The 25,726-nt window shown below is 37.9% G+C and overlaps 2 protein-coding genes across 10 annotated transcripts; both read left to right on the top strand.

The window, feature by feature from the left end:
* On the top strand, window positions 483-6,449 carry LOC109848793 (F-box protein At-B). 8 transcript variants are annotated; one of them, XM_020418508.1, is made up of 7 exons: window positions 483-820; window positions 2,153-2,358; window positions 2,613-2,712; window positions 2,842-4,272; window positions 4,637-4,833; window positions 4,935-4,975; window positions 5,398-6,449. In XM_020418508.1, the coding sequence occupies exons 1-4, from the start codon at window positions 626-628 to the stop codon at window positions 4,141-4,143; spliced, it is 1,803 nt and encodes a 600-aa protein (XP_020274097.1). In that variant the 5' UTR covers window positions 483-625; the 3' UTR covers window positions 4,144-4,272; window positions 4,637-4,833; window positions 4,935-4,975; window positions 5,398-6,449. The 8 variants fall into 8 exon arrangements, with proteins under 8 accessions (XP_020274097.1, XP_020274115.1, XP_020274107.1 ...); XM_020418526.1 differs by having other exon boundaries at window positions 5,386-6,449; XM_020418518.1 differs by having other exon boundaries at window positions 4,935-4,980.
* On the top strand, window positions 22,110-25,106 carry LOC109848778 (cell division cycle protein 27 homolog B-like). Of its 2 annotated transcripts, XM_020418451.1 has the most exons (4): window positions 22,110-22,203; window positions 22,328-22,772; window positions 23,358-23,526; window positions 24,741-25,106. In XM_020418451.1, exons 2-4 carry the CDS (start codon window positions 22,738-22,740, stop codon window positions 24,789-24,791), a joined length of 255 nt encoding a protein of 84 aa, XP_020274040.1. In that variant the 5' UTR covers window positions 22,110-22,203; window positions 22,328-22,737; the 3' UTR covers window positions 24,792-25,106. The 2 variants fall into 2 exon arrangements, with proteins under 2 accessions (XP_020274040.1, XP_020274048.1); XM_020418459.1 differs by lacking the exon at window positions 22,110-22,203 and having other exon boundaries at window positions 22,210-22,772.

The raw sequence follows: 25,726 nt of genomic DNA, 5'->3' as shown, positions 1-25,726 counted from the left end.
GGGGAGCAAGAAATGAATAAAAGCGACAAGAATGGTAGCTTATAAAGACTTGTTTGTTAAATGGAGAGAAATTGAGGAGAGAGATGATTTCGGGGAAATGACAAGGGAATGATCTTTCCTAAATCTTTAGCGTCATTCACTCTCTCTATCTTTCCATATGTTATACGTATTACTTTTTTTTCAAATATTTGAAAATTAAAATTACCTGTGTTAATGGATGAAGCCGTGAATTGAGATAGAAGTTAGATTATTACAGTTTTATTTATCTGTTCGGTTTATTCATTTGCTTGTTTACGGATTCCATTTTGTTACTCGCGCTCTGTCTCATGTACAGTTAGAAACTGTTTTGAAAACAATAAATTGAGAGTAAACATAATCCAAATTAAAATTAACTTTTTGTTTCTCCCCCCTAATTCAGTTCGGTTCGCTTTTTGAGAAAAAGAGTCAAAGACTCCAATCCGACCGGACCTGCCACATAAGCCACCAGTCAAACTATCCCCAGATTTCAAGTTCGGACTTTTCTAATTTCTTCCAAAATCTAGGGTTTTGCTACCGAAAAAATATCCCCAATTGCTATTCTTCTTCCTTCTCTTTCTTAATCTCTCGTCTCGATTCTCGCTCCCCAATGGAGAATAAGCTAGCACGAGCAGACGGCGGCGGCCGCTGTGAGGTTCAAATAGAGAATCTTCCCCATTCTTTACTCGTCGAGATCTTGTCGAGGCTCGATTTGGAATCTCTTTGCTCCGCAGCCCCAGTTTCTAGAACTTTGAGCTTCGCCGTCTCCCAGACTCTCTCCTTTCTTTCCTCCATCGATCTCTCCGTGAGTATTTTCTTTCCTTCTTTAAATTCGAATATCGTAGATTATGCCGTTTTTGAAGTGTTCGTTCTACTTGATTATGAGTAAATATTTAATTTTTCCATGATTTGCCAATAAATTTTAGGCCCTCCATGATTTTGGGGGCATTTTTTTCCTTTCAATGTAACAAAATTTGTGGGCTATGTGTCTCTATAATTTGCACTTTGGTGTCATAAAGCTGTCACCTTCTTTTTTTTAAATCTTATGTCAAAAAGTTTATTTTTGGCATTTTAATGCCCGACATTATCATTTTAAATTGGGCAATTTGCAGTTTAATGCGGTAAGGTTTAAATTAAATAGAAGGATTGGAGCATCAAATTGTCAAAAATAAACTTTGTGGCATCAAATTTAAAAAATTGGCTCAAAAAAAATAAAAATAAAAATAAAAAAGGGCTAAATTGCACTTAAGTACCCTATTGTTTTCCCAAAAACCACTTATATACCGTAAGTTACAAAACAGAGCAAATATCTGCCCTGAGTTGTCTGCCATGTGAGTTTGTTGAATGGTGTTAAATTTTACCTAAGAGGACAAATTTGCCCTTCTTAAAAAGTAACCCTCATAGTTGAAAGGGATAGTAAAGCTGTAGCTAATACAATCAATGAGTGTAGATGGCATTTAAAATAGTCATGTGACCAGTATGTGAGAATATTCTAGAATATTCTCATGACTGATTAATCGAAGGTAACTACGTGCACATTTTTTTCAACCTAGGTATATATTTGCTCCCTTTTTTAGGGTATATATTTGCTCCATTTTGTAACTTAGGTTATATAAGTGTTTTTGGGGAAACAGGGTATTAACTGTAATTTAGCCTTTAAAATGACAACTTTATGGCATCAAATGCAAATTGTCATTTTACCCTTACTCTGTTAGAAAACCGTGAGTGAGATGAGAGGGTATCTTGATTAAATCCCAATGAGTGCAGGACTAATTAGCAAATAGTCTAATTTGGAGAATAAATCTGTAAATGAGATATATTTGGGAGTATGTCGGCAAAAACCCTTCTAATAAGCCCTTTCTTTTGTAGACTTTGTGCTCTATAGCTTTGTATATCTCAGTGTTATAGGACCAGAAGTATGTTGTTATTGATTCTAATATTCTATTAGTTTCTGCGGTGTTATTTTCTTTTCCTTTCCTGAAACATGTATCTTTGTTGTTTTACAAAGATACAAAGTTTTAATGAATTGCGTTCCACTATTTCTCTGTTTTTCGCTTCATCTCATTGGTGGTTCTCCAGAAATCACTATATACATTCGGCTTATCATTACTAGTTTATTATTTATGATGAATTGTAGGATTTTTCTCCTAGTGCGGAGATCTTAAATGGGGTAATCAGAGAGAATAGAGTCTTCCAAAGCCTCAAACTTGATTGTAGCCGGCTAGATGATTCAGCAATCGTACTTTTATCCAGAGAGCATCTCCAAGAATTAGTGTTGTTGAAATGCTTCAAGTTCTCTTCTTATATCTTCACTGCAATTGGAGATAACTGCCCGAAATTAAGGTATGGACCATAGCCACCCAAAAAAATGTTCAGAATTATATGTGGAATCATGCTCTTTTTGTATTACAATCCATATTTTTTTTATCTATTGTAACTCAAATGTTGTCCCCAGTTCTGCTTTGGACTTATAAGATTCCCATAAAATTACAAGTTTGTCTTACTTATAGGTCTGAACTATATTCTCTGATGTTTTTAAGCATTTATTTTGGTAAAAACACTTATCAATTTGGTGGGATTACTTTTTTTTTTGGTAGACTGCTCACATTGGAAGTGGTTTATCAGTATGAGCTTGAATCTCCTGATACCTGCATGAAAGCCATAGATCATATGCTCAGGAGATGCTTGCATTTGGAGGTAAAACTGTTGATATGGAAAAGAAATAAGAAAAAAAATCTGTTGATATGGAAAGAAATAAGAAAAAAAAGTTATCTGCTGAATAAGGCTGCCATTAACATATTCTACTTTACATCTGCTGTTTTCCAGTCTCTCTATATAAAGTTTCCCAATCAGTACCTCGGCCCAGGTGATTCTGAATTTTTCAAGTTTGTTCTGCCGGAAAATGTCAAGATTTTGCTGTTGCAGCCCATCTCTAACCAGCAAGCAATGCTCCTCATTCCCACTTGTTTTAGGTTACAGTCACTTTCTCTTGTTTTGGATATAATAACAGATGAACTCCTTATCTCCATTGCTGGAAATCTTCATCTTCTACTTGAGCTATGCCTTGAAGACAAACCAGTGGAGGAACCATCAGTGCTTAATGATTTGACCAACACTGGTCTTCTGTCATTAGGCTTTTGTAGTAAGTTGAAACGCCTCTCTCTAACACGTAGTAAAGAAAACTGCCCATCCTCTTTCAGAAGGGTCAATGATATAGGAATACTATTACTTGCGGAGAAATGCAAGGAACTTGAATCAGTAAGACTTGCTGGGTTCTCTAAAGTGACAGATGCAGGATATGCTTCTATTATTCATTCCTGCAAGAACCTAAAACAATTGGAAATTGTCAATGCATTTTTCTTGTCAGATTTGGCATTTCATGATCTCTCTGATGCCCCCAGGTCTTTGGTTGAAGTGAAGTTGATATCATGCAATCTTCTGACTAGTGAAATAGCAGAATCTCTTTCCTCTTGTCAAAACTTAGTGACATTAGATCTTTCAGGTTGCAAGAGCATTGCTGATCATGGACTGATGTCAATTTCCAAACTTTGTAAGCTGACAACACTTGACTTAAGTGGAGCTGATATTACTGATAGTGGTTTATCAGCACTTGGAATGGGGAGCTCTCCAATTGATTCTTTGTGCCTAAGGGCTTGCAAAAGGATCACTGATAGAGGAATGTCTTTGCTGTTTCATGGGGAAAGCTCTATCAGTAGAACTTTAACAACTCTTGATCTGGGTTATATGCCCGGAATATCAGATAGAGCTATTACTATAATTGCTGAATACTGTAGGAAACTCAGCAGCCTTTGCATTCGGCATTGTTTTTTTGTGAGTAATGCATCCATTAAAGCTTTGAGATCACTTGGAGCATCTTTAGATGAAAGAAGATCCATTAGGAGGCTGGATCTCTATAACTGCTGTGGATTATCCATTGATTCACTTGAGTATTTTGCTCATCCTTCTTTTCTTGGGCTTCGTTGGCTCGGTGTAGGAAACACTCGGCTGTCTGGTAAAAGCAGGGGAAAGCTTGTGGAACTCTCCAGGAGCCGACCTGGGCTGAGCATATGTGTGAGTGGATGTGCAATGTTTTGTAATATTGGATGGCAGTTTCATGAATGCATCTGAAACTTCAGAAACTTGCTCTAGCCACAATTCTAGATCATGACTAATGGCTAGATTGTAGATCTGCTAAATATTTTGTTCGTGCCTTGGAGTTTCCAATCTCACTAGGGCACCAGAGACTACAGGAAAAAGGTACTTCCATGCATATCTAAAGCTACAAATTTAGTAAAGGATTATTTTATTTGCAAAGGAATAGTTATTTTCTCATATTCTATATTCTTATGTTATCTTTTCCGTGAGATTATCTGGTTTTTTCTTCGAACTAAATTGTCCTTTGACTTGTGTTATTGCTGGCATCTGTATCATTCCTCTTTTCAAAAGCATGATGATTGAATTTGAGTATGATTTGAATTGAAGACAACTCACAGGGTTTACATTTGGTACTAGTGGCCTCTGTCCCCGCAATTTTTTCTTAATTCAAAATAGTGTTATTTATCCACAAGAAGATGAGATTTAGGAATTTATTATAATTTGCTTATTTCTTATGCAAAATCAGGCATCAATCGTCAGAGAAGACCCTTCTTCAATATCTGCAGTTGCACATTGTATTTCCCAGGGCTATAGTATTGTGATCCTAAATTTTTTTAGGAATATAAATGCCCGTGTGAGTAACATTCGTCATTGGCAATTCAGTTTCTGTGGCCTCCAGTAGACAAGGATTAGCTATCTACATGAAATAGCGGAAATTGAAGGGTATGGTTTAACAGGAGGTCTAGAGCTTGATACTTGAATGTGGTAAGACTTCAAGTTGGATATTGTGATTTATGATGATGATGTTTGTTCAGTTTCTTCAGGATCATGATTCTCTTGCAAAGGCCAAGGAGTCGAAGGAGAAGTAAGGTCCATTATTTTACTGGGTTAATTAATTGCGGCTAGATGCTGCCGCTATACTATCGCCTAGTTGCTGATAGACCCCATGTAGTTCTACTGTTGCAGATAGACCCCTGAGTGCGTTTTTCTACTCTTCTACCCTCAGAGGAAAAAGAAGACTGTTCTTTTTCTTCTCCTTCTTTTTCCCCTTTTTACCCCTTTTGTAACACAGAGACCTCATGAAGGTAAAAGAGTCAAAAAAGGATCCGCTCAGGGGGTCTATCTGCAACTTGGTGTAGTAGAGGGGATCTGTTTGCAACAATAAGCTATACGGGGCTATCTACATTTGGGCAATAGTACAGGGGGTCAATCCGCAATGAACCCTATTTTAATTTACGAACTTAGTATGCATTGTTGAAGCTAACTAACAGATAGGTGTACTTCCAGGCACCTTCTCGGACGTTTCTGTAATATTTTCAATTTTGAACACTTGGATGCAGAATTCCTGCATAAGACTTGACAACGTACATCTTCTCCCATGAAGTGTTGATGAATCTCTTGTAGACGAAAAATTGGTTTCTCTGTATATGCACATCTTATGGGTAAATAAATTTCATCATGGCTTTCTAAAGAGTGATTGCAACAGGTTTGTTCTGTATGCCTTTTGTTATCTGATATTGACCATCATAAGCTCCTGCAGGTGGTAGTGCTTGCCAGAAAATTCCACGATATTGAGATTACTTAGATTGTCCTCTTGAGATCAATTCAGTATAAGAGATATTTTAGTCCTTGTAACTCGATCTTATATGACACAGAAATTGTTTCTTTTTTTTTTTAAGATTCTTGCATTTAGCTTCTGTTAGAATTAGTTCTTGGGTTATCGGGTTAGGGCCCATTAACCCATTAGCTTATTACCCATATGTAACCCTATATATACCCATGGAGATGAATGAAATAGATGCTCTGATTTTTCTCACTTCTAACATGGTATCAGAGAGGTTCTCCAAAACCCTAACCCTACCACCTCCAAAACCCTAGCCGCCAAACACCAAAAAAAAAAAAAAATATTGCTACTGTTCTACGGAACCCTAATCCTCACCTTCCTCCTTTCAGATCCCGATCCTGGTCCTCCACCTTCGTCCTCGTCTTCTTCGCGAGCCGCTGCTGCCAGATATCTTTCGAACCTCGCCCTCGTCTTCAAAGCTCGCCGCTGCTTTGCTCGCGATCGCCTTCGAAGCTCGCTGACCCCCGATCTCCTTCGCGCTCGTCATCGCCGCCCTTGGATCCCTCTCCGAAGCTCGCCGACGCCTTGATGTCTCCGAAGCTCGCTGACCCCCGATCTCCTTCGCGCTCGTCATCGTCGCCCTTGGATCGCCTTTCGAACCTTTTTTTTTTGCGTGTTGAATGTCGCTGTTAGTCTGAGATTTTTTTTTCGTTTTTGTTGTTTTTCGTTTTTTGTTGGTTGTGGGCCGCTGTTTAATTTGTTGGGCTTCTGTTTACCTTGTTGGGCCAGTGTTGAGTCTGAGGTGTAGTAGTTGAGTCTGAGTTTGTAGAGTCTAACAAAACAAAACAAAAACAAAAACAAACAAAAAAAAACAAAAAAAAAACAGAAACAAAAAAAATTGGTTAAATAATTAACCTTCGGATTTTCCATTCTAACCTTCGGGTTGTTGGGCCAGTGTTGAGTCTGAGGTGTAGTAGTTGAGTCTGAGTTTGTAGAGTCTAACAAAACAAAAAAAAACAAAAACAAACAAAAAAAAAACAAAAAAAAAAAACAGAAACAAAAAAAATTGGTTAAATAATTAACCTTCGGATTTTCCATTCTAACCTTCGGGTTCCATTCTAACCTTCGGGTTCTAACCTTCGGGTTCCATTCTAACCTTCGGGTTCCATTCTAACCTTCGGGTTCCATTCAACAAATTAGCTCATCTTCTAGCCCCTCCTCCTGCTTCTACTGATCCTACGTATACCGCATGGATCTCTACTGACTGCTGTGTGATGACTTGGCTCCTTAATAGCATGGAAGCCCAAATCAGTAGCCGTGTCATGTTCTCGAACACTGCTAAGGAAATGTGGGATAATTTAAAAATTATGTACGGGAATGAGAAAAATGCATCCCGTGTGTTCGAGTTGTATGAACGTCTTTTTTCTCTTCAACAGGGCGATCGCTCTGTCCCCGAATATTTTGGTGAGCTAAAGCGTCTGATCGATGAGTTAGAAATGCATCAGCCTGCCGTTACGGATGCCACGACACTGTTGGGATATCGTAGGGACCTTGCTGTCTCTAAGTTCTTGTCCGGTCTGAGTCCCACCTTACAATCTCAGATGCGAGGCCAAATACTAGGGGGAGATACTATCCCCTCCTTGACTGCTACTTTCTCTAGAGTTATGCAAGTAACTACTGGAGTAACTTCTGCTTCTTCCTCTACACCGTCCGCTCCATCGCTTGATCAGTCTGCTATGTTCTTCGGACGAGGTAGAGGTCGTGGTCGTGATCGAGGACGTGGCCGCGACACAGGGGGAGGACGTGGCACCTTTGGTGGCAGACATGTTGACCTTGGCAAGAATCTTCGTCAGTGCATACATTGTGGACGGACTAATCACATCTCTGAGAAGTGTTGGGAGAAGTTTGGTCGACCTGCATGGGCCAAGATTGCTGATACTACACCTACCTCTGTTGCTTCTCCTACTACTACTGCTCCCTCCACTATTCAGATTTCTCAAGCTGAGTATGACCGGTTGCGTCAACTCGATCTCTCTCAGAATAATTATTCTGCTACTCATGCATCCTCCTCAGGTATTGATGCCTACATTGCCTCTCCTCATAGACCATGGGTATTAGATTCTGGCGCTTCTTCTCATATGACGGGTCTTAAGGACCACTTTATTTCCTTAAACCTTTCTGACAAGTTTCCATCGGTCCGGATCGCTGATGGGACATACTCTCCAGTTCTTGGTGATGGAGTAGTTCATGCTACTTCATCGCTTACTCTTACTGATGTTTTATATCTTCCCAAATTTCCTGTTAGTTTACTTTCCATCAGTCAATTCACAAAACACAACAACTGCAAAGTCACATTTTTCCCTTCTCATTGTGTTTTTCAGGACCTAGCAACTGGAATGACGATTGGTTCGGGGCATGAGAGAGGAGGCATGTACTATTTGGATGACAATATGCCTGCTACTGGTCTTGTTGCAGATAAGTCTGATAATCCTTTATTATGGCATCAACGACTTGGTCATCCCTCGTTATCGAAGCTTAAGTCTGTCATTTCTATCCAGTCTTCTATTTCTTCTTTAAGTTGTGAGTCTTGTGAACTGGGTAAGCATCATCGTGCTACTTATCCAAATCGTATTGATAAACGCAGCAGTTCTGCATTCGAGTTAGTCCATTCTGATGTTTGGGGTCCATGTCGTGTACCTTCCGTAAACGGTTACAGATATTTTCTTGTCTTTATTGATGACTTCTCTCGCATGACTTGGCTTTATCTTTTAAAAGAGAGATCTGAGGTTTCCACCATTTTTGAAATATTTTATAAAGAAATCAAAAACCAATTTTCCACCTCTATTCGTATCCTTCGTACTGATAATGCTTTGGAATACATGAAACATGACCTCTCTCGTTTTTGTGCAAATATTGGTATTATCCACCAAACATCATGTTCTCACACTTCACAACAAAATGGAGTTGCTGAAAGGAAGCATAGACACATTTTAGACGTTGCTAGAACCCTGATGGTGCATATGAATGTACCAAAGTATTTGTGGTCTGATGCAGTCCTCAGTGCATGTTTCCTGATCAATAGGATGCCCTCTCCTGTTCTTAATGGTAAAATACCATTCACCTGCCTTTATCCTAACAAAAGGCCTTTTCCTGTGGTTCCTCGAGTTTTTGGTTGTACTTGCTTTGTTCAGGATTTGTCTCCCGGACTGGATAAACTGTCTCCACGATCTATTAAGTGTGTCTTTGTAAGCTACTCGCGTACTCAAAAAGGTTATCGGTGTTATAATCCATCCACCAGGAAATATTTTGTGTCTGCAGATGTAACCTTTTTTGAGTCGGTTCCATACTTCTCCTTGACTGGATCTCCCCCAACTGTCAGTCCATCTGTGCCTCTTCCGTCTATTGCTCCTACAACTGTTCTATTACCTGCTTCGGTTCCTTCTGCTGATGGATCTTCTCCGGGACTACAAAATGCTTCCACTATGCCGTCTGCACCACCACCACTACTGACGTATTGTCGTCCTTTCAAAAGTTCCTGTCCCTCTCTCTGCTCCAGCCCGAACCATCATCTCCGTTGGCAAAGGGCGATGTCTGCCTCGCTCTACTCCTTCCGATCTAGATATTCCAATTGCTCTATCGCCCAAAAGGTAAACGGTCTTGTTACTAATCACCCTATATCTGGATTTTGTTTCTTATATGACCGTCTTACTCCCTCTTCTCGTCAGTTTTGCTTTGTCCTTGCTCCCTCTTTCATCTCTACCCAGCGTCATATGAGCGAGGCCCGTATTAAATCCTGCCTTGGAACCATGCCTATGATGCAGGAGATGGCATTTTTTGGCACTTGTTTCTAGAAGGACTTGGGCATCTTGTATCTTCTCGTACCGGGCCGCTACTGTAGTTGACGGTTGTCGGCTGGGTTTATAAACTTTTGAAGTCATCGCACGATGGTTCAATTGCATCGTTATAAGCTCGATCTTGTTGCCCTATAGCTGGATATACTCAAACCTATTGGGATCGCATTATCTTGAGACTTCTCTCCCGTAGCCCGTCTCAATTCCATTCGCCTACTTTTCTCGATGGCCTTGTTAATCTGGACTTGGACAATGTTTCAGCTTAGATGTTTAAACCAATGACCTGTTTCTGTATTGGCTGACTTGCCAATGGAGTTTTATATGCGAGCAACCTCCAGGTATTGCTGCTCAAGGGGAGAATACGGTCTGCAAGCTTTAAACAAGCGCCAATTTAGCGTCTCAAAACAGAGGTCACGGCAATCAGGGTTTGAGAAATCTTAGTACTGCCTCATATCTGGTTCGCCGTTTCAAACGGATGTCAGTCTGTGATCACTCCGTCTTTATTCCGGCGCACTAACAATCTGGTCTTGGTGGCTTACTGGCAGTATATGTTGATGACACTCCTGTAACTGGCGATTGACCTTCTTTTCCATAACAGCCAGGGGGGGGGGGGGGAAACTAAGGAGTACCTTCACGTCACTTTGCTGGACCAAGATATGGGGAAAACCCAAATACTTTACTTGGATGAGATTGCATATCAAAAGCACCGTTACTTCTATCTCAAAGGAAATATGTCATTGGACCCTCTTAGAATAAGATATGGCGCCCTGTTGGCGGCTTGTACAGCCAGCAAACACTCCCATGGAAGTGAATTGCTGACTTGCTGGCGTGCATAATAGTCCCTCTCTAGATTCGATGGCAGGGCCGATATACAGAAGATTGATTGGCAAGTTGATTCTAATCTTACTGCCGTGACCAGACCCTGATATCACCTTTGCAGTAGGGAGTATTGCAGCAGGTTATGCATTTTATACTCTAGACCGAGTTCACTGGTAGCTGCCCTGCTGCTAAGAATGTTTATGGCTTGATGTATATAAAGGCTGTCCCGGCAACAAGGATTACTGCTATAAGAAACACGGACATTTACACATGCTCTGCCTATTTGGATTGCTGGGTATGCGGGCGAATATAGGAGATAGAAAGTCTATTCTGGATTTTGCACCTTCATTGAGGACAATCTGGTTACTTGGAGGAGCAAGAAAACAAGATGTAGTATCTCGATCTTAGTGGCAGAAGCAGAATACAGGGCTTATGGCCTATACTTTTGTGCAGATGATACTGGCTTACAGAAGCTGCTGACCGAGCTTGGCTATTCGCAGCCTGGATCTATGCCTATGCATTGTGATAATCAATCTGCTATCCACATTGCAAAGAATCCAGTGTTTCATGAGAGAACTAAGCACATTGAAGTTGATTGTAATTTTGTCCGAGATGCTTGGGAAAAGAAAATGATATCTCTTCAGTTCACTCCATCTTCGGAACAGTTAGCTGACATTCTCACTAAAGCTACTTCACCTAATGTGTTTTCCATTCTATGTAACAAGCTGGGCATGATTGATATATATGCTCCAGCTTGAGGGGGAGTGTTAGAATTAGTTCTTGGGTTATCGGGTTAGGGCCCATTAACCCATTAGCCTATTACCCATATGTAACACTATATATACCCATGGAGATGAATGAAATAGATGCTCTGATTTTTCTCACTTCTAACAGCTTCTTTAGCCAATGGCAGTTTCGGATAAAAGTTTTGTTATTGTTGTTGCTGTTGGAAGGTTTGAAAGTATCCAGTCATTAAGCAGATTTGAAGGCGTTATGCTACATGCTGAAGCTATTGAAAATGAACAATATTTACAAATAGATAGGATATGTTTACAAGAAGATTGAACACTAATACAAATCTATATTAGAAGAAATTTCAACATGGAAGAAGAAATTTCAACATAAGTTATGAATGAAACTATTATTTTTTATTTCTTCAAAAAACTAGCAAAGGGGCAATGATTAAGTATGTTTTATTTTCGAATGTTCAAGAGCTTTGTTACAGGGACTCAAAATATAGGATCAATAGAGGAGACAAGTGAGGTGTCCCCTTCCTATTAGATAATGAGTTGGCCATCATTAATGATAGTCAACTCATTATCCAATAAGAGGGGGACAACTCACTTGTCCCCTCTATTGGTCCTATATTTTGGGTCATTGAAGAATTTTTCTTTGGGTAAGAGATTTGTTACAGGGATCCAAAATATAGGACCAATAGGGGGGACAAGTGAGGTGTCCACCTCCTATTGGATAATGAGTTGACCATCATTAATGATAGCCAACTCATTATCCAATAAGAAGGGACCAACTCACTTGTCCCCTCTATTGGTCCCATATTTTGGGTCCTTGAGGAATTTTTCTTTGGGTAAGAGCTTTGTTACAGGGACCCAAAATATGGGACCAATAGGGGGGGACAAGTGAGGTGTCCACCTCCTATTGGATAATGAGTTGGTCATCATTAATGATAGCCAACTCATTATCCAATAAGAGGGGGACAACTCATTTGTCCCCTCTATTGGTCCCATATTTTGGGTCATTGAGGAATTTTTCTTTGGGTAAGAGCTTTGTTACAGGGACCCAAAATATGGGAGCAATAAGGGGGACAAGTGAGGTGTCTCCTTCCTATTGGATAATGAGTTGGCCATCATTAAGAGCTTTGTTACAGGGACCCAAAATATGGGACCAATAGGGGGGACAAGTGAGGTGTCCCTCTCTTATTGGATAATGAGTTGGCCATCATTAAAGTTTTTGCCTGACCTAGCACTTAAATATCAAACCTTGTATTTAGTGGAAAAAAAAACCACAAGATGTCCATTAGAATCCTTGCAACTCAGTTAATTTTTTATCGTTTGGACAAAAATGCCCTACTAGCTATTTAATACCCAAATTGCTCATATGTTTACATTACTCCACGAAGAATAATTGCCCTAGGGCTTTAATTTTGGATTTCACCCAAATTTCGGGATGAAAACTCTGTTTGGGATCTTGGTGAAGGGTTTCGTGTTCAAATTTAAAGATTTGCAGTGGAATGAACCGAGGATTTTTGCATTTTGAGGTATTGTTAGCTAAAAACTTCGATATTTACCTTGATTTTGGAAATTTGGGTTGTGCTTGGGAAATGTTAATTAAAAACTTGATGAACTTGAAACCATTGAGCTTGGTTTTTTGGCTTCTGCAATGATTTTAAAATAAGAGAGAGTCTGAATTTGGGAATTAGGTTTAGATTTGGACGATAATGTTTTTAAAGAGGGAGAGGATAGGTACAAACCGTAATTAACACAATCAATGAGGTTAAAAGACATTCAATTTGGCCACGTGAGAGTTACATGTGAATATTCTTTGGAATATTTCCACGTGTGACTAACAGATGGTAGTAATGTGCAAACTTTTCGAAACTCGTAATATTTTTTGTCATTAAATACCAGTTGTGTTATTTAAGTGCTAGATCGGGCATACTTTATGGTATTTAAGTGTCATTTAGCCTTATAGTTTCACAAACCTTACACTTTAATGCATTCTATATTAAAATCATGCACTTAAATGGCCTGAAGTATTTTTACATGTAGCAGATAAATGCCTCAAAAATTTTAAAATGCTGCACGTTGATACCCTTTGTTTACTCAATGGTGCATATAAATACTCTCAGTTTGTGACCTCACCTAAATTACTAAAGTTTCTAGAAGTTATCACCCTTTATTATGTGATGTTCTAGGATGCGTTAAAAAAAGTTAATGTCGTCTTGGTTTTTTTACCCTTAAGGCATTCATTTGCAGCACTTAAATACTATGAGGCTTTTTTTGTGCTTGGTTTTAAAATATGAGTTACTTAAGCGCAAATTTAGTGAAACTTTAGGGTATTTAGGGCATGTTTGGCTAATAATTATTTCTTGAGACCTTATAAGTTATCTATTATTTATTTTTACGTATTTTACCAGAGGGTGAAGCAGTCTTTTAACATCAGCATGTATATCTACTTATAAGCGTCCAAAAAATAAGTTGAAAAATTCCAACTTGTTTTTCCCCCTACTTATAATTAAAAATAAGCAAATAAGTAAAAATTTATCAAACATTATTTTGGTGCAAGCCGAACATTCTCCTAAGTACAATTATTCAATAGAAAACAACTAAAAATGACTTACGAATCTTAACTCTCTTGCACAGGTACTCCAGTATGCAAAAAATGACTGACAAATCACAATACTCATATTAATAAAATAAAAAATATATATTAAAAAAAACGCGGACAAATCTTCTCAATTCAATATCTTCATTCATCCCCTGCTTTATTTCCTTCTCACGTTTGATATTCCTTCGTCGTTCTTCTCTTCAGATGATAAATAATCCCTAGCTCGCCCATAATCGTGTTGCTCTTGAAGAATCAACCGTTTATAATTAATTAATTCATTTCAGCTAGGGATGATGAAGAACCAAGAGCAATGAAACAAGAACATGATTAAGTAATTTAAATATGAACAGAGTTATCGAGCACTAAAAACAAAAAGGATAATGAGTTCGAAAGATATATATATATATACTATATATATATATATATAGTATATAACATAATATATATATATATATATAATATACTATATAGATTAATGGGACCTTGTCATATGGAGGGGATTTCCTCTTATACGGGCCTCTAAAGATCACATGATTGAGCGACATTATGGATGATCCGCTCCGTTGAAACTTGATCTACATATCTAAAAACACCCACACACCCAAGTTTGGGGTGAATCGCGTCGTTTGACCCTCCATCGATGAGCATGTGAAAAGTTTATCATATCAACCGTTAATTGATACCGAGTGGATGAAGGTCAAACGGACGACGGGTTCACCCCAAACTTGGTGTGTTGGGGTTTTAGAATATGTAGATCAAGTTCAACGGAGCGGATCATCCATAATGTCGCTCAATCATGTGATTTTAGAGGCGTCAAGGAGGAAATCCCCTCCTATGACAAGGATACTCATTAATCTCATATATATATGAGAAAACGGGAGGTGAGCTGGCAGCGTAGGAAAATTCCTACGCTGCCACCACGTGTCAACTTTTAATTGGATTATCACACATTAGCAATTATTACTAAACTAACAATTAAGATTCAGCATTAATTTGTAATTTAAATAACACAAGGACTTAGATGAAAAAATCCCGTATTTCCTTCCCCAAAAAGCGCCGCTGCTTCGTTCTCATCTTCCCCAAACAACCACGCGCTCCTCCGCCGGTGTTGCAAACAAGAAGCTTAATGATTGCATTATTAGCAGGGTATATGCCATAGAATACAAAAGAAGGCATAAAAGTGGATCTCTAAGAGGGAAGTTATGTAAAATCCTTCCGATAGGAATTAACATAACGTGTACAAGAACAAAGATGCGCCTGCAGCAAAGCGATCCAAGAGCTGGAAATGAAATCAATTGATGATCTAAGAAAACCACAGTTGTTCCTGACACTTAATCTTATTTTTTGAAGTTCCAAACGACTCAAATCTGTTCTTTACCAGGATCATGTTTATTTAAGATTTAGAAGAAAACGAAATGAAAGAATTAACAACTTTAGCAGCGATGGGAGGGGATCGCGGGGCCCAGGTGCCAGCGGGAGGCCGAGGGGTCTAAGACGAGGGGGCGGGGGAGGGCGGGGGAGAGGCTGGCGGCGGTGGCGGAGAATAACTCATCGAACCATGACAGCGTTGCAACCCCTTTGTTTCCGTCACAATAAATGCAAGTGTGACTCATAGCGCATGCTGCTGACATTAGTAAATTATTAGCTAACTAAGCTGACTACCTGCACTCGACCAACATTATGCAAATATCCTTCTAGACCTAGTATAAATAAGCACATTACCTACTACATGAAGGTACGCAAAATTCTGTATACTTAAGAGAACTAACCCAATTTTATTTCCTTCAGATCACAACTAACTTGATTGTCAGAGGAACTATCGAAGAACCCAACTCCGATCGTCTAACGTATTGCATATGTGTAAGACTCTCTTTCGCTCATCAATCAGCCATCAAAGGAGATCAAGGGACACTAAGTTCTTCAAAATCCATCCTAAATCCTATTATTTAATTTCTGACATCAACATATCTACCTACCTTTTAAAAGAGGGAGTTCCAAAAAAACTTTACCCTTCCCAAAATAGCATTCCATCAAATTTAATTATCAAGGGAGTGTTTGCGTACCGATGTGTTTTTTCGATTTCCGTTTTTTTTTCTCCTTTATTTTCCCCCAAACCAACGCCATCCCCTTTTCTCCCCTCTCGACCCCTCGTCGTCGCCTCTCCGATTTGCCGACTCGACTCATGAACTGATCTCTCCAAAAAACCTAAAAATTTGCTCCGATTTCTTTAGATTTTGTTAGTTTCTGTCTCTATTGTTTGGGATTTGATCGGAGATGGCGGATGTCGACACTTGACTCTGAATCGGGGCTGTTTCTTGTTGATTCTACAGAGCAAAAGAAACAGCCTGAGGTTATGATTGTGAGATTTTGTGATATTGGGAGATCTCTTGGGTTTGGTCTCGATTGCTTGGTTGGCTCTGTTGGTGATCGTTTGGGATGAGGAATGAGGGGCAGAAGCCTCAAGGATCCGGACGGAGCAATGGATTCATGAGGAGCTTCTCGGGCTACTTGAGGATTGTCTCTAATGGTGCTTCGAATGTGGCGTCGACTGTGAAATCTGCGAGGGTTTCGGTCGCTTCGTCCTTAGCTGATCGCGATGAGGATGCTGCTCGTGATCAGGTATTAGATGAATATTCATTTAATTTAGTGTTCTGTTTTGATGTTTGATGAATGTTGATTCTAAAAGTAGAAACTTGATATTTTGGTTGCGTGAGAAAAGTTGGAATTTTCCCGCGACCATAGGTGTGATGTTACCGTGGAAAACGTTTGACTTTTGGGAAGTTTGGTGGATGATTGATCGTGTTTTGAGATTGTAAGGTATTAGCTTAATTATTCTATTGCTAGACTCTATATCATAATAGATATTATAGATGTTAATGTAAGAAATGTTGGTAGAATTTATAATGTAAGAAATATTGTACATGTAATGGGTATTTGTTTAAAAAGCATGTTCCTTAAACAACTGTGCAAGGCTGAAAACACAAGAATGTTGTGGGAAATAAAACAGGATAGTGAGCTATAACAAAGAGATCAATAAAATCAAATTCATCGTATTGTATGGTCATCACCAGAGTTCTATTGATCTTGCAAGAATTTTGCCACCATATCTTGCCATTGCCGTTGACGGTTCCACCACCAGTGACGACAAAATTTCTCAAGTTGTGAAACATAATCCAGTGTCTAATACTCATACCATCCCAATCTGAGCGATTTGATGAAGCGTCTATTGTGCCTTTGATCTGATATAAAATTCAAAAAATTGATTATATCTTATTGATTTCCTAAAGGAGAGAAAACAAAAGGTTGGTGCACACGATTATGTACTATCATTGTGATATCCGACTTGCAAGGACTTGAGAAGAGGAGTGGCTTCAAGAGGTAATTCTTGTTGGCAGGAACAACAACAGTAGCTTCGAAATGAGATGAACAAGCCCTCTTCCATGCCTTTTCAAAAGCCTATAAATAACAAAATAACAAAAGAACTTTTATATAACTTGATGAATGCAATTTCATGAAAACATACTTAATCATACCTCTCTATCATCGGTAACTCCATCTCCATACGCACCATAATCATCTACATTCACGAATTCCTTCGAATGTTGAAGATGAGCAATACAACTTGCCACTAGATAGAAAGAAAGATCATGAACAAGAATAAGCAAAAGGGACAATAAGAGGAAGCTTAATAGACCCATTTATTGTCCTATGAAGACAAGACAAGTAAATTGGTTAAATGTTGGTACAGAATCTTGTCATGTCGAGCTTATATATGTGAGCAAGTAGGGGGGTGTTTGTTTTGAGCATGAAAGAGAGTTTGAAGCAATATATGACTCATAGTTTATGTAGTGAGAAGGAGATTGAGACGAAAAGTTTTCCATTGGCCGGTTGCCTACCTACATCTGACGATTCTCATGTCAGCTAGAATTACAGAAAAAAGAATGATACTTTCTAGTTTGCTAAATAGCATTTATATACCCTATTGTTCCATCTACTTTTCACTTATATACCCCCACTTATATTTGATAGCAAGAAAATACCCTAATGTCTTTTAAACTTACACTTATGCACCCTCACTTGTTTTTGGTAGCATTTGTGTACCCTAAAGTTATTAAAACTTGCACTTGTTCTGAATAACACTGTTCTTTTAGTGTTAGACTTTGATACTGATGCAAATTTCTTTTAATGATTTCAGATACGAGTTTATTGTTTGTAATGAGTTAGTTGCTGGAGGAACAGTCTGGACATGTATTATTTATCGAAGCATGTATGCATTTTAAGCTTAGCTTCTTATTGGCTCTCCCTATAGTCTATATTTCCCCCTGTTCTTGAAAGAATTTCCTTAACATTTCATGTTTGTTTTACTACAGTACCACCTGATGAGGTGCAGGCTTTGTTGGTTTTTGATGGTACTTTACTGTGGTTTTTTAGCTATATATTCATAGGCATTTCATGTTGCTTCTTGCTTTAGGGAAATCCATGGAATTTTGACATCTTGGTTATTCTTAGTGCATCCTGGCCTTGTTTATGAGTTTTATGTAAACTTTACCCATGCTATTTTTTATAACTATTTTGGGGAGGGTAAAGTTTTTTTAGAACTCCCTCTTTTAAAGGGTAGATAGATAGATACTTGCTTGATGCGTTCCCTCCATATTTTTAATGATCAATTGTTGTGGTTCTTACCTAATGCAGATGGTGAAGCTCCTGCTTTTGACGAGAGCCTAAAAGTTTCTAAAAAAAAAAAAATCTATGAAAGGTTTTAAATCCTAAATCCACAAAACATAGCAAACAAGTTCCTATTGTAGCCCAGAATTTATCATCCCTCTTTTTTAAGGCATTGCAACAGATAGTGTTAGTTATAAACATTTATTATATTATTCAGAATTTCATTTTAAACCACCAAGTTCCTTTTATTGCTAGACGAATTCATACTCTACAATTGCTACAAATTTTGGTTGCATTTCAAATTAGTTTCATGGCTATATGTTTCTAAAGTTTACACTCTTTAAGTCATGATATTTGTGGTATATATGATATGCATGACTCCCCAGGTCATTAAAAGGTATGTTCTACGTACTGCTTAACTAATCCTATTAACCACCATCATCTTCAACACCTTCCTAGCTGTTTTTTCTACAAATTCTGTCTTTTTTTTACTTTCAAATGGAAATGGGTTATTTTTTGTTTTTTCAACAAATTTTTTACATGCACACATAGTGTGCACAAGAAATAAATTCCTCATTAATAGTAATTTGGTGAATTACTAATAAGTCTCTTATGTTTAGTATCATCTTTTTAAAACATTGTGTGAAATGATGTGCAATTTTGTAATATACTTTTACGTCTAGATTAAATAATTTAACATTTTTTCATATTAACTTTAGAAATTTTTTAAAAAAAACAAGGCAAATCCAACCAAGTAGAATATCTGCATTAATATGAAATTTTTCAAGGTTATGGGATCTGCTATCATTGTGCGTGACAAGATTGGGAAGGTGGTGTAAGGTAGTGCTTCAGTTGCATAAGAGGATTACAGGATCATCACCATCCTAGATAGGTGGGTATAGAAACCTCGCGGTAATTTCTTTCATTACCAGTCAAATACAGACTTATGCAGACATGGATGCAACCCATTAAATCTTCTTTATGCACTCTCTCTCACGTATGCTTAGTCACCATGCACTTCATTCGACGCATACAGTTTGGCTGAGATTCCCTGAACTGCAGTAACCAGTGCTATCACAGCCTTAAGAGTTGTTTGAGTTTGTAATAAAGGTGAAAGAGGAGAGGTAGGACAGAAAGAACAAAACGAAAATAAAAGCTAGAAAAATTATACACCAGGGCTCATGTTGGGAGACATTGGTGATTGACATGAAGACCAGGTGTGATAATAGTTCAGTTGGAAAGTATGGAGATGTCAATGGTGTGATGTTCATTATGGACGCAATTTCATGTAGTTATAATAGTAGTAGAGTTAATTATTATTGTAGTGGATACAAAAGTAATAGCAACAGAAACATCACATTTGAAAGTGAGGAGTCACAGGAAGAAATCAATTCTGATTTCTGATATTGGGCATATTCAGAAAGGTTCTTATCAGCTGATACTATGCAAACCTTAATATCGATTTCCTCCAATGACTCGGCACTACCCTCATCCTAACTCCTATAGATGTTCCATCTCTCACCGAATTGAAGATCCTTCTCTGTTACTCTGTATTGCTCTTGCTCTTATATAGCAGCTGTACTAATGCAAACATTGAAACCTCAATGACATCATTTTCATTTGTCCCATCGAATCCTTTTCTTTTGAGTTACCTTCTATTTGGCATGAAAAATGGTAAAGGTACATGTATGAGACACAACAAATTATTAAAAGATAGGGTGAGGACACGACTATATACATGTATATCTGTGTGGTATTGAAATTAATAATTTATATGATATCAATATTCTTTTTCACTCGCATGTTTTGAGAATTAAAATTAACATAACATTTTAGGATAAATTTTCAAAACCAACCTCTTTCCACATTTAATCCCAAAAAATACTCATTTTGAAGTTATTTGCAAAAACCGACCTGGTTTCAGCCTTGACGCTGAAACCATGTCGGTTTTTGTGAAAAGGAGTCTGAAACTTCACGGGAGTTCAACTCCCGTGAAGTTTCATAATTAAAAAAAAGTTTTGGAACTATAAAACTTCACAGGAGTTGAATTCCCGTGAAGTTTAGCAGTTTTGCTAAACTTCACAGGAGTTCAACTCCCGAGAAGTTTCAGAATTTTTTTTTTCAAAAACCGACCTGGTTTCAGCGCCAAGACTGAAACCAGGTCGGTTTTTGAAAATATTGTTGAAAGGGGTCTTTTTTTGGGATTAAATGTGGAAAGAGGTTGGTTTCTGCGTGCAGTTCAACTAGACTCGAGATTTGCTTATGCTCATACACTATGCGGCCATGAGTATGACTTCTATTCTCTTGCATTATTTCATTACAGTTTTCCTGTATACAATAGGACATTTGTTTTATACTATCAGGCTGTTTAAAAAGCAGTCCCAGCTTCTACCTTGGCGGAGGCAGCTCTGAGGCCTCACAATATAGCGTCTAGGATCTCCTATTGAATATTGACGCCTTAAGCCTATTTTGGGTGAATTAGGTATGCCTAAGCACCATGTTCCTCATAATGGCCACCTTGACCGTATGCGTGTGTTGTTGAAATTGGGTATGCCTATTTTGGGTGAATTGGGTATGCCTAAGCACCATGTTCCTCACAATATATATATAGTGTGCGGTATGCCTATTTTGGGTGAATTGGGTATGCCTAAGCACCATGTTCCTCACAATATATATATAGTGTGCGCGCGTGCGCGTGTTACCTGCACCCCTACCGACCCGTTTCCATGCAACTTAGGTTGGAACAAACTTCATTCGTCTTTGGAGACTCTAAAGCGCTAGCCATATGTATACTTATGTAGTTTAGTAGGTAGGATGTGTCTGCGTATGCTCATTCAAGTTCTGGTGTATGCATATGTGCATGCGTAAGTGTGTTTTAACATACATACTTGTTTCAACTTCATCCTGTCCAGCATCAATTTTGGAATTGTAAACAATTGTATTGATTTTTCGGATAATGGCTTATTGAATATCTGTGTTCAGAACATGTCATTCATATATACCAACCAGCTAATATGTAAAACTACATTATGATGGTTGTAAGAAAAAGACTAAATAGTTAGAATAACAATGTTATCTATGATATTTCAAAGGATCTAATATATTTCTTCGATATGCAAGTACTAATTATCCAATAAAAAAATAAATGAGAGCTAAATTTATAAAAAGCCTGTTGCCAGTGGTCATCGACATGTTTACTTAGATCATTCAGTTGCTTAGTTGGTGAGCATGCATTTCCTTCCCTCAAACTTCTCATCATAATAGCAAACAGTGTTCAAGTTAACCTCACTGGTCCAACATGTTGATCTTAATAGACCAATACTAATTACAGCCCTCCCTAACCATTGGAAGATGGGCTTCATGTAGAGCATTGAGTGTTTATGAGCTGCTATATATGAATAAACCTGTTATGCTATGAAGCACGGACACACATAACATGAAGCCGTGTCGTGTCGTGTCCGTGTCGGACACACGTGTCGAACACACGTATCTTATGTATTTTTTAGGATTTGTCTCGTTTCGGCGTGTCGGATGACTGTGTCGGATGACCGTGTCGGATCCGTGTCTGTCCTACATATCTGTTATGTAGTTTAGTTACTATGATAGCTTTGATCCGCAAACCTATAAAATGTATTAGGCTTATATATGCCAAAAAAAATTAAAATTCATTCTTTCATAACATAGAATTTTGTGTCTATGTTTTGATATTGAGATATTACTGGAAAATTATGTTGACTATGTCTTTTACTTTGCAGGTTCATGTCATGTGTGCAGTACCTATTTTGGAACAAAGCCACCCTCCCTTGATATAGTGAGGATATTCAATTTTAGTAATGAAGTATGCCGCAGGTACAGTCCAGCATCCCTTTTACATGCTCTAACCGCATAACAATCGAAGAGGAAAATTATACAGAAACGAGGATATGTATTTTCCGCAGTCTACTTATTGAAGTACTGATGCTTATTGATGCAGGATTCTTCAAGCACCATTTTCTGTATTATCGCTATCTCAAAACAATGTCGCCTTTTCCTTTGAAAAGGACCCAAACGTCCAGTCTTTAGAATTGCATTATAATGCCTGTAATGCGTCCTTATTGCCATGTTCTTCTGATGGAGTTGATGACACACATCAGAGCACTTCTTCCTTAGTGCAAAAACCAATACCTGCAGGAAGGCAGGCATCATCAGAAGACATAAAATCATGGAAAGAGAAAGGCTTTACTAGGTAGAAAATTGGGATAAAGTATCTTTAAACAAGATTTTATTGACTGATTGTTACAGTGCTGCATTTTTTTTGCTTTTCATCTTGCAGCTTGATAGTTGTTGCACCAGAAATGGATGTGGGGAGTATAATTGAAGATTTGCTATCACTTTTATCATATTATGCACCTTATGCAATTTATCATCAGTACCTTCAGGTGTGTTATGTCAACCTCAAGTTGGGAACTACAATCTCCTTTTGCTATAAGTTTAGAAAATTGCACGATCTGAATAACATGCATGTCTGCGGTGACAAGACACCATTGTTTTTTCCAAAGTGAATACTCGTAGCAAATTGCATTTTAACATTTTGATGGGTTCAAGTACCACTCAAATAGTCTTGAGGCTTCTATGGAGTTTGTAGATTAAAATATATAGGACTTATACATGGACAGTTTCCGATTGATATCCAGTGCACATATTTGTTTGATAATTTAGATAATATGTGGACAAACTATGAGTACAGCTACAATTAAAGATTATTTGTTCAATAAAATTGATCACCATGGACCAAATTAGTAACCTTGGAATTTGGTTGTCATAAATGTATTGATTTCTTTTAGTGATACTCTTTTTTATGCATTCCGGAACATGATTTACCAGTACAAAACTTAATATTGAAAGTGCTAATGTTTATAAGTAATTTACCTGAACATTGTTACTTTAGTTAATTATGAAGAAAATATCCAACCATATATTGGTTCTTTGTTATATTGGAGCTTTGTCCTATGATATTTATATAGGACATTGAAGCATTTGGAGCATGTTAAGGACTTCACTCCATGTGAGAGCAGCATCTACGCGTTGATGGGGAAGATTCGCAAGAGGCTTAATATGCATGCTAAGGACATGTTCTACTTTGGTATTGCATTGGACCTGAAGCCTCCAGCAGCTGATGTTGCTGCTATCAAGGTATTGCATTCAGATTTTCCTGTATGGTCTGTCCTTTCCCTTTATTATTTCCCTTTCTTATTTCAGATGCCTAAGGTTATTTGAAATGTTGAGATCTATTAAGTTTTAAATTTATTCACGTACTTGTATGGCCTAAACTATTTTCAAGTCCAAGTTAGATAAAAACTATAGGGTTTAATATGGATTTAATCATCTTCCCGTCTCTTTTTTAGAGAAAAAGAAGGCAAGGTGACATACTCATTGAAAATATATTAAAATATAAAAAAAATTTACAAGACGGATGCGAACAGAACTTAAAAAGTCCCATATCCAAAAGTTGATATAACAGTTATAACAGGATGGGGAGCGAACAAATCGTCGTCGTCACTCACCACAAGCTAGGATATAACATTTGATAGTTCCCCCTTAATTTAGACATTGAATTTTGAAGCCTTCGAACGAAAGCATCACCTGAACATCAGCCATCATAATACTTTACAGAAAAAAACCAAATAAAGCAAAAAAAAAAGAAGAAGAAGAAGAAGAAGAAGAAGAAGAAGCAAGGCTTAAATTGTATTGGCCGCCGCTAAACTGTTAGATAATCGAGGCGACCCCTCGGACGTATAAAATACACAACCAAAATAAATACCTGCACAAACAGCACGGCGGTCGACCGCAGAAACCACTCCGGTCAACCGTGCATAGGGCAGAGACGTTCTGCTCGACAGAACGCCCAGCGGTCGACCGCCGCGTCACACGCGGTCGACCGAAAAAAGAAGAAGAAGAAGAAGAAGAAGAAGAAGAAGCAAGGCTTAAATTGTATTGGCCGCCGCTAAACATTCTTCACCCTTTCTACAATTAGCAATTATTTTTTAGTTTTCTCCCTTAACTTCAAAGAACCATGATGTAGAAGACGCTCATTTACTACCAAAAAGACTAAAAATTGCAAACAATTAGTAATCATTTTTGAGCCTCCCCCCTTAACTTCGAAGAGCCATGATGTAGAATTCTCTCATTTACAACTAATAAGGGGTGATAGAGTATGATTCTAGACATTTTAGCCAATTATGGACACATGATTAAGCAAATTATGGGGTTTATAAAATACATTCTACTGTAGAAACAATGAAACTAAGGCAGTAAGCTATTCAAGGAATTAATTCTTCATCATTAAATGCCTGTATTTGTTGTGCTTTTTTATTTATAACCTATTAACATTTATATATAAATTTCAGTCTGCGATGGAGAAATTGCATCTCCCAGATGAATTGGAGGACAACTTATAGATTCATTTCCTCAAAACTCAGAAGGTGCAGCAAGGGCTCAATTGGCTTGGCCGCATGCTTGGGCTTTCGGACTATCTTCTGGAAAGCAGACTTTCGAGATACTATTGAAGACAGCCCATTCTTGAAGAAAGCGGCGGCTAACCTCTTAACATTGTACTACTCGTCTCAAATGTAACATTAATCATTCAGTTTAGTAGCTTTAGCAAGTCATCGATTGAAACATTTGTACTGAGAGCATGACTGATAATGCATGTATAATGTTTGGACGCTTACATCACAGTGAAAAAAACTGCATAAATACAGAGGAAAACAGTGCATTGTTTGTAGATGACGGCTGTTTGCCTTCTTAACTTGTAATTCTTTTACTTTCTTATAAGTTTCTCTCGAACGGTCAAATGTGTTCCATTTAATTTAAATCTAATCGGTATTGTTTTCTGCAACGAGAATTCACTTATGATAAATTAATGTGAACCCTTAACCAGCTTACAAATTTGCATTGGCCCCCCAATCAATCAATAAATGTAATTTAATTGTTCAATTGTTGAATGTTTAGATTATGTCTATATGTTTTATCCATTACTTACATTCCACAATTTTATAACAAAACATTATAAATAAAATTATAAATGTAAAACAAAAAATGAAAACTTACCACGTGCATTGCACGTGCAATCCAACTAGTATATATATATATAGGATGCCCGTTATCATAAATTGATAGTAATCCACAGCTTCTCAAAATGCATCAGCATGATATACCAAACAGCAAACACCAAATTCTTCGAAATAACGATGCACTTTCTTCACACGTGTTTACGTTCCTGCTGGACAACAGATCAACTTTCCTGTTTAATAAAGAGTACCCAATCCACTCCAATGTTTAAAACGGCTTCACTTCCAGCGGTTTTATAAAATCACCCGATCCAAGTTCAAGC

Source organism: Asparagus officinalis, chromosome 1 (assembly GCF_001876935.1).
Source record: "Asparagus officinalis chromosome 1, Aspof.V1, whole genome shotgun sequence".
Classification (NCBI taxonomy): Eukaryota; Viridiplantae; Streptophyta; class Magnoliopsida; order Asparagales; family Asparagaceae; genus Asparagus; species Asparagus officinalis.
This window is presented reverse-complemented; position numbering and strand designations above follow the sequence as displayed.